This window comes from Psammomys obesus, unplaced genomic scaffold (genome assembly GCF_907164565.1).
Source record: "Psammomys obesus unplaced genomic scaffold, mPsaObe1.curated_primary_1811, whole genome shotgun sequence".
NCBI lineage: Eukaryota > Metazoa > Chordata > Mammalia > Rodentia > Muridae > Psammomys > Psammomys obesus.
In genome coordinates this window covers 6,311,019-6,329,838 of record NW_026595981.1, presented here as the reverse complement: position 1 = coordinate 6,329,838, position 18,820 = coordinate 6,311,019, and the positions used below count along the sequence as shown (strand labels likewise).

The window sequence follows — 18,820 nt, the reverse complement described above, 5'->3', positions numbered from 1 at the left end:
TTTCTCTTGATGCCTAACTTCATCATTTCACCAGGGGACATCCTCAGTATGATTCTTGTCCTTAGAAATTTGTTAAACTGTCCTTATGGGTATGTTTTGTTCGTATTTAAAGATAGCTTATATTCAGTATTCTGTGCAAGTCCCAGTGGGTCAAGGTTGGCTATCATACTAATGTCAACTTTACAGCATCCTTATCAATCTCTGAGTTGGGTTGCAAGGTGAGTTAAAAACCATATTGACTACTCATGTATCTCATGTACTTTCAGTCTTTTCTTTAAATATTTTGTGTTCCTTCAAGTTAGAACTATCATGTTTCTGTTGATTGAGACACTCGTCTGTTTGAAGCATCCCTTTCTTCATTGTTATTTTTAAGTCTGCCTTCTGTGAATAATACAATTATGCAAGTGTCTGTTTTGACTAGTGTTTGTATGGTTTCCTTTTAGTTCTTAAAGATTTCTTTATTTTATTGTCTCTTTGTATGTACCTGAATATATGTATGTGTACATATGTATGTATGTATGCACTGCAGAGTACCCATCAGAAGCAATGTAATTAGGGAAGATTTATTTGGGCTTATTGTATTTGAAGAGTCAGTTTCTCTTGGGAAAGGCTTGGTACTGCAGAAAAGTTCTCATGGAGAACCAGAAGAAGGGAGAAAAGATGAATGCTGATACTCAGATGCCTCTTTTTTCCTTTTATTCTGTTCAGACCTCCCGCCAATATGATGGTACTGCCCACATTCCAGCCAGGTGTTACACAGTCCTCTGCAGAACCATAAACCTTACTGTTAATTCCTTGCAGAGCTGTCCCTACAGGCACACACGGAAGTGTGCTACATTAGTATCCCAGGTGATTGTAAGTGTAGTTGAGCTGACAGTAAAAAGGAAATAATCATACTAGTTAATAGCAAAGATCACTAAGATACAGGTATGCCAATTCTCTGTAGTGCTGCACCAGCATCAGAACATGCAGACAGATCGAAAAGCACTTTGATATTTATTGTGCTTGGTACCACTTGTCTTGGTTTATTCGCCAAGCAGTAAGACCTTCTGTGCCAAAAGACTCACCAAAAATCTTAACTTAATAATGACCGCTTCTCCTTCTCCATGTCACTAAATTTATTTAAAAATTATCATGAGCCCTTTCAAGAGTAAGCTATAAATTCTCCATTTGAAAACTATTACAAATTTTACCAACTATGGATGGTTTTAAAGGTGGGATTCTGCTTTAAAATCCTCTGCTTAAATATACAAAAATATTTTAAATTATAAATATTGGTATTACAGGATCTGATCGCATTACCAGTGTTTGTTTGTCTGTTTTTTGAGACAGGGTATAACCATCTGGCCTGAAACTCGCTATGAAGGCCAGGTTGTCCTCAAACTCATAGAGAGCTTCTGCCTCCTAAGTGCTGGGATTAAAGGCATGGGCCTCAAGCCTATCATCAGTTATCTCTTGATGCATAACAAATTACTCTGAAATATAGTGCTTAAGAAAACCACAACTTATTATTCCTCATGATTCAGTAAGTTGGCTGGACAGTTCTGCTGGGCTCAACAAGCAAAGATCGGGAAGCTGGGGATAGGCAATCTAAGATGATCTCACTCAAATGGCATGACTAGATGGTTGGGCATCTTACTCATGCAGTGTTTGGCTTCTTTACATGCTAGTAAAGTGCCTCTCATGGACACCCATGTTGCTTAGTGTCACTTCTCCTGTATTGTATTGGTAAAGCAAGTCACAAAGCCAGCCCAGATTCAGAGACTCTTGCCCCTTAATGGTACATGCTGCAAATATCATGGTCATGTTTTTCACTCTTAGGTGTCAAGACTAAAATAAAGACAGGTGTGCTAGACAAAATAATGGCCCTACCTAGTAGCACCAACCTGATACCTGCTGGGTATCTTGCAATTTAATTCCCTTCTGACACCGCTGGCCAAAGTTGCCATCAGGTTAAACAAGTTAAAGGGCAAAGTTCCTAGTAAGATTGATGTTGATTTCAAATGCTATCTTCAAGTGAGGTCTCCGGCACACACTTTTGTATGACTTGGATACAATTTTTGGAGTTTCCTTGGCCTTTCTTTACAGTTACTAATTTGTTAGAATGATTTACAGAACTGTAGAAATGTTATCCCTATGGTAGCAGTTTTATTATGAAAGATACAAACAGCCAGAAGAAAAGATAAATAGGCTGGCAAAGGATGGAAGTAAGGTCCAAAGCACTGTGGCTTTCTGCCTCCAAAAAGTAAGTAAGGTTGGACCATTCACCCAATACAGCAATACGTCCTCCAAGCCAGAGTGTTGAGTTTTTAATTAGGGTTTCATTGTACAGGCGTGACTGATTAAATCATTGACTGCATAACTTGCTCTCTGTGCCTTTTATTATGCCGTATTTACTTTTTTGTTGTTATTCCATAAATTCCCCCATGGCCTAACTTAGAATTTAATTCCCTTGTAACTGTGTTGCACAGAAAGGTGAAATTAAGAACTTATTAGCAATCCTTAAAGTTACGGATTATGCAAAAACATCTGGGTGGGTTCAGTATATAATCACTGAGCCCTTTGGTAAGGAAAGGAAGACAAAATAGTCAGAAGCAGAGCACTGATATGTGGAGACCCAGCTAGCCATTGCTGTATGTGAGATGGAGTCAGCCCTCATTGTTCTTACAGAATTACTGATATAACAACTTGAAAAGGGGCAAGTTTTATTTTGACTCTTGGTTTCAGTCCATTACGCCGAGAAGAGCATGGTGGAGCAGAGCTGTTCAGTCACAGAAGCCAGGAGGTAGAGTGTGAAGGGTAGCCCAGCCCTAAGGTTGTGCTGCTCACTCTCCCCTTCGTTAATCTCCACCGGAGCACCCTCACAGATAGTGAGGAAGAGCACTTTACCAATCTCCTAGATGCATTTCGGGCCAAGCAAGTTAACCATCACCCCAGAAAAGATAAACAAGCTGTCTCCAAGGTCCCCCGAAAGTAATAATTCTATAACCCACAGACTTCAGCCATTGAAACCCATTTTAGACTTTTAGCCTCCACAGCTGTGAGACAATAAAATTATATTATTTTAAGCCATTAAATTTGTCATCATCTCCTGTAGCATCAATAGGAAACTAATACAGCAGGATTTGCAAAGGGGAAGAAGACAATTTTATTTCAACGGTGTAGGGAGCATGATAAATGTATATTTATAGTTTCGTTTTAGGTATTGAAAACTTATTCTTTTAAGTGCAAATCAATTCACATTCTTCAAAAATATCCTACTTCTTAAATCATTTTCTACCCATTGCCATCTCAACCGCTCCACAGTGCTCAAAACTGCCTAATGTCACTGCATGGGACTCTGTCTTAATTAGCGTGCATCTGTGTGTCTGATGGATAATGGACTCAGAGAAAAGAAAGACACTCACTATTATTATAAGTAGGATATATTTGACCTCTTCAGTTCATCCAGTGATAATTTATTCATTATTCCCAGTGTACACGGATCTATGCCAAATGCGGCTTTATATTTAACAGGGGTTGATATCTAAGGCCTAGTACATAATGTTACTGGTATAGAGGAGAAAATTTTCCTGGGGATTTTTCATAGAATCACTAATGCCTATAGATGGCTTTGTAATGTTTTTGTTACCCATAAAGTTTAATCTCTTTCAGAAGCACAAACTAATGCAACAAAAGCAATGACAAAAACACTATAACGGCAATGGCCGACACTCAGGGAGCTGTACTCCAATCTATCACGTTCTCTATTACAGTTGATCTTTATCACAGCTGCTGTGTTCTCTTCTTTCGAGTTATTCCTTCAGTTTTTGTAAATATACAGAACTCAGTGTTTACCCATCTTAATTATTTGCTCCTTAGCTTCAACTCCTTTCTACTAATTCTGATGAGTCTTAAACAGTAATATCTAAACCAGTAGTTACATGAGAACTACTATGAACAGAGGCAGAAAGGAAGAATGCTTCATTTGCAGGTATATACCTAGGTATATACCCAGGTGATCAGAGGCACCGAACTTAATTTGACACAAATGACACTAATGACATGCTAGCATCTCTTGTGTGGGTCTAAGTGAATTCTGTCATTGCTTATTTATTTCTTTAGGAACCCTACTATGTACGTTGCATCAAACCCAATGACAAGAAGTCCCCACAGATATTTGATGATGAGCGCTGCCGCCATCAGGTGGAGTACCTTGGACTACTGGAGAATGTGAGAGTGCGCCGGGCAGGGTTTGCCTTCCGCCAGACCTATGAGAAGTTTCTTCACAGGTAAGGGCAGAGTACACAGCAGAAGGCAACAGCACTCAGATTTATGATATACATCAGCCTATATTTGGCCATCGGCAAGCATCTATAAAGTGAACAGAAAAGTATTGCATATATGAGAAACTTTTCTCCAGAATCTGCAGAGGCCCTGAGTTTGTAGCTTATAGACCATAGAAGAAAGTTCAGGCATTTTGATGGCAATGTGAAGAACATGGATTTAGAGTCTTATCTAGGACGCTATTGTAGGACTTACTTCCCTGCTTGTTCTTAAGTCGAAGTTTCACTTCTTTGACCTTATTTCTTCATCCATAAAATGAATATTAAAACTTTATTGAATGGTTGTTGTGAGAATGAAATAAAAGTCCAAGTCCCTTGCACACCATAGATATTCAGTACTGCTGTCACTACTGATAGGGTAATTATCATCTTTATAATAAGTTAAGCACGGAGGCTGTGATATTAGCCTAACGGGTTTTAATCTTGGATTTACCACTTTCTAGTTGTATGACTCTTTTCATGACTCAGTTTCCTTGTGTGTGAAATGACAGTGAAGTAGTAACTACATTGAAGGGTGCTGGACGACTTGGATGAAGGACACGAGGCACTTAGAACAGCACCTCGCTGTAGGAGTCACTGAGTGTGAGATAGTGCTGCTATTGATTTAGGACTGGTAGTGTCGGTGACTCCTGGCAACTAGGAGTTAGGAACATGTTCTCAAGTTCATCAGTTTAATCGTTTTAAATGTCTATAAATGTTTCCGCCATTCTGGACTGTAGATTTCACACACACACACAAAAAAAAAAAAGTGAGTATATAAATACATAAAACTTAAACCAGGGTCTGGCAAGGTGGCTCAGTGGTAAAGAGCACTTCCTATTCTTCCAGGGGACCTAAGGTCTATTCCTAGCATCTACATGGGTATGATGGTTTGAATAAGAATGGCCCCTATAGTCTCATATATTTGAATGCTGACAGTGGTACTACTTGAAAGGATTAGGAGATGTGGCCTTGCTGAGGTAGGTGTGGCCTTGTTAGAGGAAGTATGTCACTAGGGCTGGTGATTTTTGAGGCTTCAAAAGCCCATCCCAGGCCCTGTGTCTTTCCTCCTGCTGCATGTGGATCCAGATAGAGAATTCTCCGCTACTTCTCCAGCAGCATGTCCACTTGTGTACAAGCCCCAATTAAATGATTTCTTTTATAAGAATTGTTGTGGTCATGGTGTCTCTTCACAGCAGTAGAATACTGACTAAGACAGTGAATTAGCATACAACTGTACTATGATTTATTTTGTGTGCCTGGCTCTTTAAAGGATCCCCAGTTGACCCTATTGCCCTTCTTTCTTGGTTGTCCTCTTGGACTTCTGGGAACAGGAGAGTATTTAAAAAGCCAGCAAAGGAAGCACTATTCCTAATTGTCTGAGAAGGCACCAGATTGATTTCCAAAGTGGTTGTACAAGTTTACATTCCCACCAGCAATGGAGAAGGACTCTTTCCTCTTTCTCCACATCCTCTCCAGCATATATTGTCATTTGAGTTTTTGATCTTAGCCATTCTGATGGTGTAAGGTGAAATCTCAGGGTCATCTTGATTTGCATCTCCCTAATGACTAAGGACATTGAGCATTTCTTTAAGTGTTTCTCTGCCATTCTATAATCCTCTACAGAGAATTCTCTGTTTAGCTCTGTACCCCATTCCATTGGATACTGTTTAGCTCAGTATCCAAGTGAGTTCCCTAGTAATGGGAACAGGGACTGTCTCTGACATGAACTTAGTGGCTGGCTCTTTGACCACCTCCCCCTGAGGGGGAAGCAGCCTTGCCAAGTCACAGAGGAGGACAATGCAGCCAGTCCTGAGGAGACCTGATAAGCTAGGGTCAGATGGAAGGGGCGGAGGACCTCCCCTATCAGTGGACTTGGAGAGGGGCAGGGAGGAGATGAGGGGGGGAGGATGGGACTGGGAGGGAATGAGGGAGGGGGCTACAGCTGGGATACAAAGTGAATAAAGTGTAATTAATATAAAAAATAAATTAAAAAAATAAATTAATTTAAAAAAAAAAGCCAGCAGAGGCTAAGAGAAAAGAGTGGTAGGCTCCAGCTGGCAAAAGAGTAAGGTCAGTGATGACAGTTGGTGCAGGAAGAAGAAAGATTGAGTAGAGATAGAGAAGACAACTGTGCAAAAAGAAAGAAGACTAAGTAGGGCTAGAGAAAAGAAGAGATTAAGCACAGTGAAAATAGAAACAATTGAAAGTGAATTGGGCTAGCAGAGTGAGAAGAGAAGGCAGTTGATGACAATTGAACCAGGAGAAGCTGAGCTGAACAGATAGGCTAGAGCAGTTGTAGTATTGGAAAACTGGGAGAAGGGACTGTTTAAGCACACTGTTGGAGAACTTGGGGGTGGGGGGTGGTTGGAAGAAACATTTAAAGGGGCCAGGCTAAAAACTGGGAGGAATGGTTGGGAGGAACATTTGAAGGGGTTGGACTGGAAACTGGGAGTAGGGCTAGCTGGAGTTAAGAGAACTGGTTACAATGTTTGAGAAAAGGAGACAGCATTAAAAGAAACATAGGTCATAGATCAAGCTACAGCTAGAGGTCTTGGATATCAAAAATTGCCCAGTGCTTTAATTATGGGAAATGTGGTCATCTACAACAAAACTGTGAACAAGGTATCTCTAAAGGCAGTGTTTTTTCTAAATATAAGAGTGAAAGAAGGCCTAAGCTTCCAGGGGTATGCAGGCAGTGTGGCAAAGGTTGCCACCGGACAAATGAGGGTAGATCCAAGACAGATATCCAGGGCAATTTCTTGCCATCAGGAAATGAAATGGGGGCCTGGCTTGAAAAAGCACAAGCCATTTGCCTCTTGTCAGCGAGGAAATAACAAGCAGGCAGAGAAACTTCAACTAGGTATTGTAGATCTAATGCATGCTATTGCAGGCAGTGCTGCTCTAGACTTGGCCAAAGATAAACATCTTACACCATCCACAAAAATTAAATGTTATAAATAACTTCTGGATTTATGGTCCTTTGCCCTCAGGGACAATAGGAATGGTCTTAGGAAGGAACAATTTGACTGCTCCTTCATTATACATCCAGGAATTATAGATGAAGATTTCTAAGAAGAAATTAAAATAATGGCTTATGTAAAAGCAGATTTAACATAGGTGATAGGATTGCTCAGCTGTTGATATGTCCCTATATCAAAGGCAAAGCTGCTCCAATAGAAATATCAGGAAGGTTTGTAAGTACAGGAAAATGAGTATTTTGGCAAACAGTTGTTAATGATAGGCAAAAAGTAAAGTTGCAAGTGAATGACACTGAAGGAGAGGGTTTGGTGGATACAAAAGCTGATGTAACTATCATTTCACAAAAATCTTGGAATTCAAAATGGCCTCTTCAAAAGGTTTATACTCCATTTCTAGGAATTAGATAGTTATCTCAGATAAAACAAAGGATGCGAGAGGTTAAATGTGTGGGACTAGAATGTTAAATCAGAAAGTCAAGGCCTTATGTGGCTTACGTAGCCATAAATTTACGAGGACAAGATTTATTACAGTAGTGGGGAACTCAGGTGTTTCTGGAGAAGTTATTGAAAAATATCCAGAACAACCAAAGACTGTGCAGGTTGTCTAAAAATGGGACACAATGGGGATTGAATTTCCAAATTCATCGTGGGGTTGGGGCACTGCTGAAATTATACCAATGGCCCTACCTTAAAAATGGTTGACTGACAAGCCTGTGTGGCAAGAGCTGTGGCCCTTAACCAAGCAAAAATCACAGGTTCCTGAGTGGCTGGTACAAGAGCAGCTGGAGGCTCAACGTATGGAGGAGTCTACCAGCCCATGGAATTTCCCTGCATATGTTTTTTAAAAAAGAAATTGGAGCTGGGCCTGGTGGCTTTAATCCCAGTACTTGGGGAGGCAGAGACAGGTAGACTGCTGTGAGTTCGAGGCCATCCCGGTTTACAAAGCAAGTCCAGGACAGCCAAGGCTACACAGAGAAACCCTGCCTCAAAACAAACAAGCAAGCAAACAGAAATTGAAGAATGTTAACAGATTTGAGAGCTGTGAATAGAGTAATCCAAACAATGAGTCTGTTTCAGCCTGGAATTCCTTTACCTTCTTTACTACCTAATGCATGTACCTAATAGTACTTGACTTAAAAGACTGCCTTTTTACTATCCTGCAAGAGTAATTCTGTGTCAATATTTTGTGCAATAACTGCTAGAAGTAATTTGTAGGCAGTTTCCTCAATCCATTATTTGCCATTATATGGATGATATTTTGATGGCTGATTCTGATGCCGATACTTTAGAGAAAATTTTTGTGAAACACAACAAAAAAATTGCTTTGTTGGGGTTTTCGGATTGCTTCTGAAAAACCACAGAAAGGAGATTCTATCCACTAGGTTTTAAAATAAGTCAGCAAAAAATTCAACAACAGAAGGTGCAGATGAGAAGAGATCAGTGAGAGTTGTTGATTGGCTATGCTCTCCCACTGGATTAACTACTCAAGAGTTAAGTCATTTGTTTTAAACATTACAAGGAGATTCAGACTTGACAATCCAAAACATCTAACAAAGGAAGCAAAGAAAGAGTTAACTTTGGCAGAAAAGAGGCTGCAAGATGCATATGTGGACTGATAGATCCAAAACTGGACTGTATTTTGGTAATTTTGCCTTCAACTCATTCTCCTACTGAGCTCATTATGCAAAGGGACGATAGTATTTTAGAATGGATCTTCTTAGCACACAGACTAAGTAAAAATATTAAAGACATATAGAAAAGGTTTCTGATTTAATTATAAAAGAAAAATGAGACTACATCAATTACCAGGAATAGACCCAGGAGAGATCATAACACCTTATACTGATGCCAAGATTATTTCACTATGGGTAATCAATGAAGACTGGCAAAGAGCTGGTAGCAACTCACAACCTCCTGTAATTCCAGCTCCAGGGATCCAACACCCTCTTCAGGGCTCAGACACCTGAGCACACATAGCATACTCACAGGCACGCATAAATATAAATAACAAATAAAAATAAATTTAAAAAACTTAAACCAGAAAATTGTAATGTTTCAGGTCAGAGGAGCCTCTAAGGAGATCGCAGTTCCAGGGACTACACAAATATACAAAAGTCAAAAGAGAGCAGGTCAGACAGAAAATAGCCAGCAGAATGCATAATGAGTGTGGCGCTTTAAGAAGCACATGATCGCCAGGCATGGTGGCACCTGCCTATGATCCCACACTCGGGGAGGCAGAGGCAGGCAAATCTCTGTGAGTTCAAGGCCAGCCTGGTCTACAAAGCAAGTCCAGGATAGCCAAGGCTACACAGAGAAACCCTGTCTCAAAAAAAAAAAAAAAATCACATGATCAGTATAGATTAAAGATGCTAAGTGTCTGGCATGGTGTGAGATAGCAAAAAATAGACAGGGCCTGATTTGTATTGAACTTTGTAATTAGACCAAAGCATTGGGATGTTTAAATTAGTAAGTTTTAAGCATGATATGTTTAAAATGGAAATTAGTTTTAAGCATATAATATGTCCTATATATATTATCACCATGGTGACCACATGCCCAAGAAACAAATAGATGTTTAGAAATTCTCCTACTGCAGAAAAGATAGCTTGCCAATAGCGTCTTCAGCCGTGCGTTACTGTAGACATATGGGTAGTGGACATATTCAGGAGGCATTTGCAGCTAGATGACAAGGCTGGCTTGTGCATGAAAGGCTATGATGAGTCAGAAATACAACAGATGTGTGGTCAGGAGAGGCTACAAAATGTGCATAGATGGAGATAATTAAAAACAGGGGAAATCCCATGCACATGACAGAGGGGTATAAAGGTAGTAAAAGCATCCTTAAGGTGGCAAGACAGGATAGAATCACAGACTTGACTGGAAGGCACAGCAGCCTGAGATGGAGCAAAGGCATTTTGCCTGTGACAGTGGGATGCGGCTAGAAGACATGTCAGGTGCAGGAAGGCTCGAAGCTTCACTGGCAGCAAAGATGCAGTTGTTCTATCTATTTCTGCTTCCCCAGAGACATGTGAGGCACGATCCTGAGTAAGAGCAAGAACCAGGAGACGTGGCGGAGGACAGTAGAGGCAAAGTGAGAAAGAACACTTCTTTTAGCGCAGTGGTCCTCAACCTTCCTAACGCTGTGGCCCTTTAACACAGCTCCTCATGTTGTGGTGACCCCAACCAGAAAAATATTTTTGTTGCTACCCATAACTAATTTTGCTACTGTTTGTAATGTAAATGTCCGGGATGCATGCTATCTGATATGTGACCCCTGATAAAGGGTCATTCGACCGCCCCGAGGGGCCTCGACCACAGGTTGAAAACTGCTGTTTTCGGGAGAGGAGATAAGTGAGTTTGTTCCGTAGGCTTGCCTTCAGAGAGAAAGAGGGCCTGTTAGAGATAGGAGATGACAAGCATAAGAAACCACCTAGTGTTGACATGTCTTCTCCACAGCACTAGTATTGAGCCATGTGTGTGCAAAGGAGATCACACCAAAGAGATGTTCTTGGCTGAAATGAATAAAACTTTATAGAACAGCGGCCTGAAAAACTGGAGCTCATTTTTATAGTAATGAAAAAAAAATGCTTAAAACTGATCCATTGTTCCTGTTGAAACCACACAGATCTATCGGCTGTGTGGAAGGCGTGTTTCTGCTAGTAGAGGTGTGTTCAAACAGTGTCCAGTTCTTTCGTTAGAAAGAGTTATGGTTCATCTTTATTACATGGAGAATTTATCAGTTACATTGTTCTCCTGTACACAAAGCCAGAAGAAGTTAAATAGTGAGCATCGTGGGAGTGGTAACCATTAGAGGGGCTGTGCGGGGAGTGTGTTGCCTTGAGATACAATGGAAGCCATGAGAGTGGTTGAAGGAACCAGTAAGCACGCATGTCGTGAAGGGAAAAGGCATTCTTCTACTAGCGACCTTTACCTACCCTTTGTCTCCTTTTGGACTTTTTAGCTTTCAACTCAGAAGGTATTTGTGTGTTCATTTGAGGCACGGAAAAAAATACTGGTCACTAGAATGTGTTTTCCAATATTTGTATAAAACAGAAAGATTACAAAGAACATACAAGAGACTGAAGAGATGGATGAGGGGTAAAGTGTTTGCCATACACATGTGAGGCCTTTTATAAGCGCGCATAGAAAAGTGGCTACAGCGCTCGCATCTTTAACCCCAGCTGAGAAGGAGTCAAAAAAAGGTAGATCCCAGGGGCTCAATATCCAGATAGTCTAGATGAAAATGGCAAGCCTTGGGTTCAGTAAGAGATCCTGTCTCAAAAAATTAGCGAGGGATAGAGGGTGACACCCAGTGTTGACCTTTGGCCTACATGTACACACGCACATACACATATACATATATGCATGCACCCATACCCCAACCTTATTCCCACAAACCTATAAATTTCCAATATTCTAGTCTTAGTGGCTCAAGATTAAATACCTCATTCCTACCCTATACATTCTCAAATAGTACAAAACATGTATGTGTATGTGCTGGTTAATTTTTATCGTCAACTTGATACAATCTAGAGCTATCTGGGAAGAAGGAACCTCAGTTGAGGAATTATCAGATCAAATTGTCCTATTGTCACATCTGTTCCTTCATGGTTCTTGCTTCCAGGTTCCTGGCCTGAGTCTTTGCTCTAAGTTCCCTCACTGATGGACTGTGACCTGTAATTATAAACTGAAATAAACCCTTTCCTCTGCTAAATTGCTTTTGTCCATGGCATTTGTCACGTTGACAGAAAACAAACTAAACAATTTTAAAATAGCAGATGCACAGCCAAGATAGGAAGTCAAAAAGAGGGATTCTCAGTGAACCTTAAAGATGTGTCCTACTCCTAAATATTATATGAAGATGCAGAGGCAATGCACGTCTTCATTATAAGCAAAGACAATCTAGTGAAGCTTGAGCCGCCTTTTAAAAAGCCATCCTAGGCTTGGCATGTTATCCCAGCACTGGGAGGCAGCAGCATCAGGATTGTGCTTACCTGAACTATATAATGAATTAGAGACCAGCCTGAGCTACATAAGAAGCGGTTGCGAGCTTCAGCGGACTTTTAAGGGAGCACTCACGGCATGAGTGCATGGCAGGAGGGGGGCGTTTTTATCCTGCCTGCACAGTGATTTCCCACACCCTTGGCAGCACTGACCTGTAGCTAAAAGTCATTTTTCTTGATACTGAATCTGAGTCTTAGCAGAGTTTTTCTTCACACTCAGCCAGGTTACAGAGTAATTTACTGATGCTTCCGTCTAGCACGCACATGCTTCCCTTGCTTTAAAACGTTTTAATTAGCAGGTATCGGTCATATGAAATAACAGGCTTCACTGAGACACTCATGTTGAATACAGCACACGGATCGGTTCACCTTTCCACTGCTTTCCCTAAGCCCCTCCCTCACCTCCTTCTAGCTTTCTTTCTACTTTCATATCTGCTCTCACGCCGAGATTCCACAGATGCGAGAAAGCAGAAACACTTCTCTGAGTCTGGGTTCATTTCACTCAACACAATCTATCTTCAAGAAAGCAAACTACAAATAGTAGTTCATTCTCATATGCTGACCTAACACCGCTTCATTTTCTGCTAGTTTCAAGAGTTTATCCAAAGATCCGTTGATTCCCTTTGAAGTGGGTCCCATTATTCCTAAGCGCTGTCAGTATTGTTCTTCCTCACTGTGCTAATTAGGCCTCCAGAGCAGTGTTGAGAACCCATGATGGAAGCATTCGTGTTTTGTGTCTGTAAAAAGAATGCTTCCACAGTCTCCTACTTGCAAATGATAATTGCTATAAAATTTTGGTGAGTAGCCTTCCAGATTAAGGAAGTCTTTTTTTATTTCTAGTTTAGTAAGAATTATTATCATGAAGAAGTGTTTTAATGAAGAGATTTTTTTCATCTCCCCAGATTAATGAGAGGCATATCTCTCATATCTCTCAGTTGGCTAAAATTGTGTTGAAGTTTTTCTGTTAAAATGATGATACATTTTTTTCCATGCTTGGATTTGTTCCCTCTTCTTTCTTTACCCAGGTACAAGATGATCTCTGAATTCACCTGGCCTAATCATGACCTTCCTTCAGACAAAGAGGCTGTCAAGAAACTCATAGAACGATGTGGCTTTCAGGATGACGTAGCTTATGGGAAGACCAAAATTTTCATTCGAACACCCCGTACGTTGTTCACGCTGGAAGAACACCGTGCTCAGATGCTTGTCAGGGTTGTCCTCTTTCTACAAAAGGTAACTTCATGTTTTAGATTCTTTATACACTCAAAACTATGCTAAATGTGTGCGTGCATGTATGTGTGTGCATGCGTGTGTCTGTGTGTGTTTAAAAATCACACACCTCTGTGAAGAAGTTCAGGGTTATAGCATATCTCTCTATAGAACTGGTAAAAGTACTGCCAGGTTTCTACTGCTAAAGCAACTACCAATTTGTACAGCCACTACCTATTGGTTATCTGTCTGAGGGAGACTGTGTGCTCCACCAGTGTGATATCGCTCCCTACATCTTATCAGATAACCAGTGCAGTGATATTTCATTGTTGTTTTATGTTTTATTTACCTGCTTACTGTTGAACTTGAGCATCTCAATAGTTGATCGTTTGTTGGAAGGTTTTATTAATTGCCTATCTATATTTTTGTAATATTTTTATTCTTTGAGAATTTCATAAAATGCATTTTCAGCATATACACACATGTACCATCATCATCAATCCACATCAGCTTTTCTCCTTAACACCCTTTCTACCTCTACCCCCCAACCTTGCCTTTGAACTTTGAGATTACTTCTTTTTATTTCTTTGCCCTCTCAAGTCCAGTTTGTGTTGCCTAGTCTTAGCCGACACTGATATGTGGTCAGCTCACCAAGCCACGTCCTTAAAGGAAACTGACTCTCCTCCCAGTGGCTGTCAAATGCTAACAGCTCCTTAGCTAATGATGGGATTACATGTTTACCTTTCTTCCTTAGTGCTGAAATTTTGTTTGGGTAGGGCTTGCAAAGGTCTCTGCATGCTGTCACATATGTTAAGTTCATATATACATTTATCCTGTTAGATACAGAAAACACTATTTTCTTGATAGTATCAACAACTTGTGGTTCTCATAATCTTTTGGCCACCTCCTCTACAAAGATTCCCAAACCTTGGTGTGAGTGGTATGATATGAATGTCTGATTTAGGGATAAGGGTGCCACAGTCTTTTGTTTTCTGTATGTTAACTAGTTGGGGATCTCTGTATTAATTTTCATCTACTGCAAAGAGTTTTTTTTTAGCGAGGATTGAGAGATACTCTATCTAAGGGTATAGCAATGTAAGTCATTAGGAATCAATTCAGTACTGTGTCTATTTAGCAGAATAATGATATTGGATTTTCCCCTTGGCCCTGTGACCTATTTATCCAGAAGTTCTTGGTCTCTTTAATAGTGCCAGATATGGGTTCCATCTCCTAGAGCAGGTCTTTGATCTAACCAGATAGTTGCTGGCTACTCCCATAACATTCATGACTGCTCATAACCAGTGGGCCTGTCCTGTCAGGCCAGGTGTTGTTATAGCTTGCAGAGTTCACAGCTTGGTGAGCCTGATGCTTAGCCCTCTACTCTGGCACCACACTTAGCACTTCCAGCGTTGTGAACACCAGCCTGTCCAGCTTGATGTCTCCATGTTCTGTGACTCAAGCATGTAGTGTCTTCAGCAACAGGGTCTTACTGTTAAGACCCTGGGAGATAGCCAGGAGTACAAGCAATAACTTGTAATGCTTGGCGGTCTGTGTGACCCCAATAGCCAACTCAAAAAGTGTTAACCCATTCCTAGCACTGAGGCTTTTCTTTGCTAGTATGACGTATCTATTTGAGGCATTACCCCTTCTCTTGTGGGGTAATTCCAATAAACCTCTGTATGTATGTATGCTTAGACATCTCATGAGGCTTCCATTGTTGGTCTCCAATCACTTTGCCTTGAATGCAAAATAACTTTTAAATTAGACTACAAAATTCTGTTTAATCCTCAGTGTCCTTGTACTAATAGCACTTTGAACATTGCCTTTGTCTACTTCTGTTTTCTTTCTTATGAATGATTGTAAATTTGGATCTTTATTTTTCAAAACACTGAACTGTTTTCATGTACCTGTCACAGATCTTCAGGTCCTTTCCTTTGATCCTCAGTGCTCATCTTTGAGGGGCTTTGTGGTGGTGCTTGCTGGAGTGATTGGTTGATTGGTTTCTTGGTTAGGATCTTTGAAGCAGGATTTGACTATGTAGCTCAGGTTTGAATGTATCATGTTCTCCCTGCTTCAGCCTTCCTAGTTCTGGGCAAAGTGTATACCCATACCCAGTTACAATTTTGTCATTAATTTTTGTTGTCTTCTTTTAGATCTGATACTGTATTTCATCTGTCTTTTGCAACAGTCTAACTAGTATTGAAGTTAATCTTTTGGAGTTCACTTTCTTAGGAAGCCACCTGGAAGGACATTTGAGCATAACTCCAAATTTTATTGAGGCTTTGTGGGGTTTTTTGTTGTTTGTTTGTTGTATTTGTATTTTGCTTGAGACAGGGGTTTAGTATGTAGGCCAAGCCAACTCCATCCTTGGTTTTATAGAATATTGGGATGATAGGCATGTGCCACCTTGGCAGTTAGCTTTGTCCTGTTCTTTATGATGATTTGTGAGTTTGGTTTTTTCTTTGTTCGGTATCTGTTATAGAATCAGTTTTGATCATTTTTTCTTAGAAAAATCTTCCAAGTTTTTAAATTTAATTGAATAGACTTTAACAATTTTTTCTTAAGATTCTTCCCATTCTCTTTGTCTGTAGTCATTCCCTTTTATGCTCATTCTTTTTTTTTTTTTTTTCTGTCAGTTTTAGCAATACATTTTATTATGTTTCCCCAAAGGACCGTGTCTCCAATTTACTTATTCTGTAATTTTCTCATTTTTAATTTACTAACTAACATACTATAACTGTCAAATCTTTTTTTAACATGAAAAACAGAGTATATTTTCCCTTTTTTTTTTACATATATTAATGATGAATAATAGAATTTGTTCTGGAATTTGCTTTTCCTGAATACAGAACTAGCTACTCTGCATTTGCTTTGTGTGTGTGTGTGTTGGACTCCTTTTGTTCTCAGTAGTTGGGTTTGTTTGTTTGTTTGCTTGTTTGTTTGTTTGTTTTAAGATAATCACTTCAGCATGGACACACATACCTGTAATCTTAGCACTTGGAAGACAGAGGCAGGAGGGCCACAGTCTAAGTTAAGCCTGGCCCACATAATGAGTTTCAGGCAAACCAGGGCTATATAGGAAGATCCTGTATCAAATAATCAAGAGCTAGGGATTCAGCTCAGTGCTTACCTAATCTGTACAAGACTCTAGTTTCAAACTCAAAAATATTGGGGTTCAGTGAGATGGCCCCTGACATCGAGCTTGACCACCTGATTTCAATCCCAGGGTAGAAGAAAAGAACTCACCTGGGTAGTCCTCTGACCTCTCCTCACATGCTATGGTACAGGCATACACATACATATATAAACACAAAAAAAAATAAGTAACTTTAAAAAGTTTAAATCATTTTTTATTTTTAAAATTATTTCCAGGCAATGCATGTTTTACGTGTATGTTATTTCACTTTCTAGTTTTGTAGTTTTTACTATTATTGCTCAAGATCACCTTAAGGATTTAATGCCATATATGATACCGTATTAAATGAATAACGGTTGTCATCTGACACACCATCTTTCACCGCCTCCAGTTGGCTGAAGCCCGTGTCTTTACAGATGGTCGGGGTCAGCCTGGGCGTGCTGAGGGTCATGTATAGTGGTGTTACTACACATCAAAGCACAGTCCACAGACTGCGGGCCGTGGTTCCTTGCAGCCTGCCACATACCCTGCTGTCAGTTTAGAATTTTGTTCAGGTATATTTTTAAAACTTGCTATAGTCTGTTTCAAGAACTACTTACTTCTCAGACATGACAAGAAGAGAGAATGTTCATATATTTGTCCTTGTGTTTCAGTCCATTAGCAACTGGGACAAAAGCGCCAGTTTTTACAGAACAGCTTTTTGTTTTTTAAAATCCTGTTTCAGAGGTGGCCAGTATATCACAAGGATTACCCTTGTTGGCTTATCTTGTTTAACAATTAATCTTTATCTGTGTTTTCTTGCATGTATTTGTTAACTCCATGTTGTGTTTTGCAAGATTCTCATTGTTGGGTTATAATAAAGCCCCCATCACAAGAATGATCTTGTGAAGAATTAAGGGTGGCTCACTAACAGGATTATGATGAATTCTGAATTCTGAAACTGAGAATAACTATCAGGGGCCTCTGAGGTTTGTATACATAATTGAGTGAACTAACCACAAGACAGACTGTGAACAAAATCATTTTCCACTTTTAAGTGAGTAAATACCATGTATGTCTTTCTGCTTCTGGGATAAACATGCTAAAATCTGTACACCTAAAGAAACTAAGCAAGGAGGACGCTGGGTAAGATGATCAATCCTAATTCAGAAAGGCAAGTAGGATAGACATCAGAAGAGGGAGAAAACTGGGAACAGGACAGGAGCCTACCACAGAGGGCCTCTGAAAGACTCTACCCAGCAGATTAAAGCAGATGCTGAGAGTCATAGCCAAACTTTGGGCAGAGTGCAGGGAATCTTACAAAAGAAGGGGGAGATAGAAAGATCTGGAGGGGACAGGAGCTCTACAAGGAGAGCAACAGAACCAAAAAATCTGGGCCCAGGGGTCTTTTCTGAGACTGATACTCCAACCAAGGACCATGCATGGAGATAACCTAGAACCCCTGCACAGATGTAGCCCATAGCAGCTCAGTGTCCAAGTGAGTGCCCTAGTAAGGGGAACAGGGGCCATCTCTGACATGAACTTAGTGGCTAGCTCTTTGATCACCTCCCCCTGATGGGGAAGCAGCCTGACCAGGCCACAGAGGAAGACAATGCAGCCAGTCCTGATAAGACCTGATAGGTTAGGGTCAGAGGGAAGAGGAGGAGGACCTCCCCTATCAGTGGACTTGGGGAAGGGGTGGGAGGAAAAGGAGGAGGAAGGGGACAAGGGGGCTACAGCTGGGATACAAAATGAATAAATTGTAATTAATAAAAAAATAAATTAATTTTAAAAAATCATTTTCCAACTGGGATTTTGTTGGTTCTACAACCCATTTGCCCCTTTCCTTCAGGTATTGCCTACTGTAAAACTTTCTCAAGTATGGCAGGAAGCCATAAGGCCTCCTGCTCCCATCTATGTGAAACCAACCACATTCATTATTCCTCAGGGGAAAAAAATGACTTTATCATTAAAGAAACAATCCAAAAAGCTTCTTAGAATGGTATCCGACTAATGGATGTTTTTACGGTTCCTTTATATACTCCCTAGATCTTTTATTAACCTTGTAAACAAGTCTATTTGGAAACTAAGGAAACTAAAGCTACAGGGTAGTTACATAGTAATGAGTGCAGGAACTAGAATTTGAACCCAGTAACCTTACACACACACACACACACACACACACACACACACACACACACACACACA

At 40.3% G+C, this 18,820-nt stretch overlaps 1 protein-coding gene across 1 annotated transcript in view; it reads left to right on the top strand.

The window, feature by feature from the left end:
- Positions 1-18,820, top strand: part of Myo1d (myosin ID) — a 294,625-nt gene that overhangs the window by 124,813 nt on the left and 150,992 nt on the right. Inside the window, exons 15-16 of the mRNA XM_055620037.1 lie at positions 4,105-4,271; positions 13,314-13,521. Coding sequence (XP_055476012.1) covers positions 4,105-4,271; positions 13,314-13,521 — 375 coding nt within the window. The remainder of the gene's footprint in view (positions 1-4,104; positions 4,272-13,313; positions 13,522-18,820) is intronic.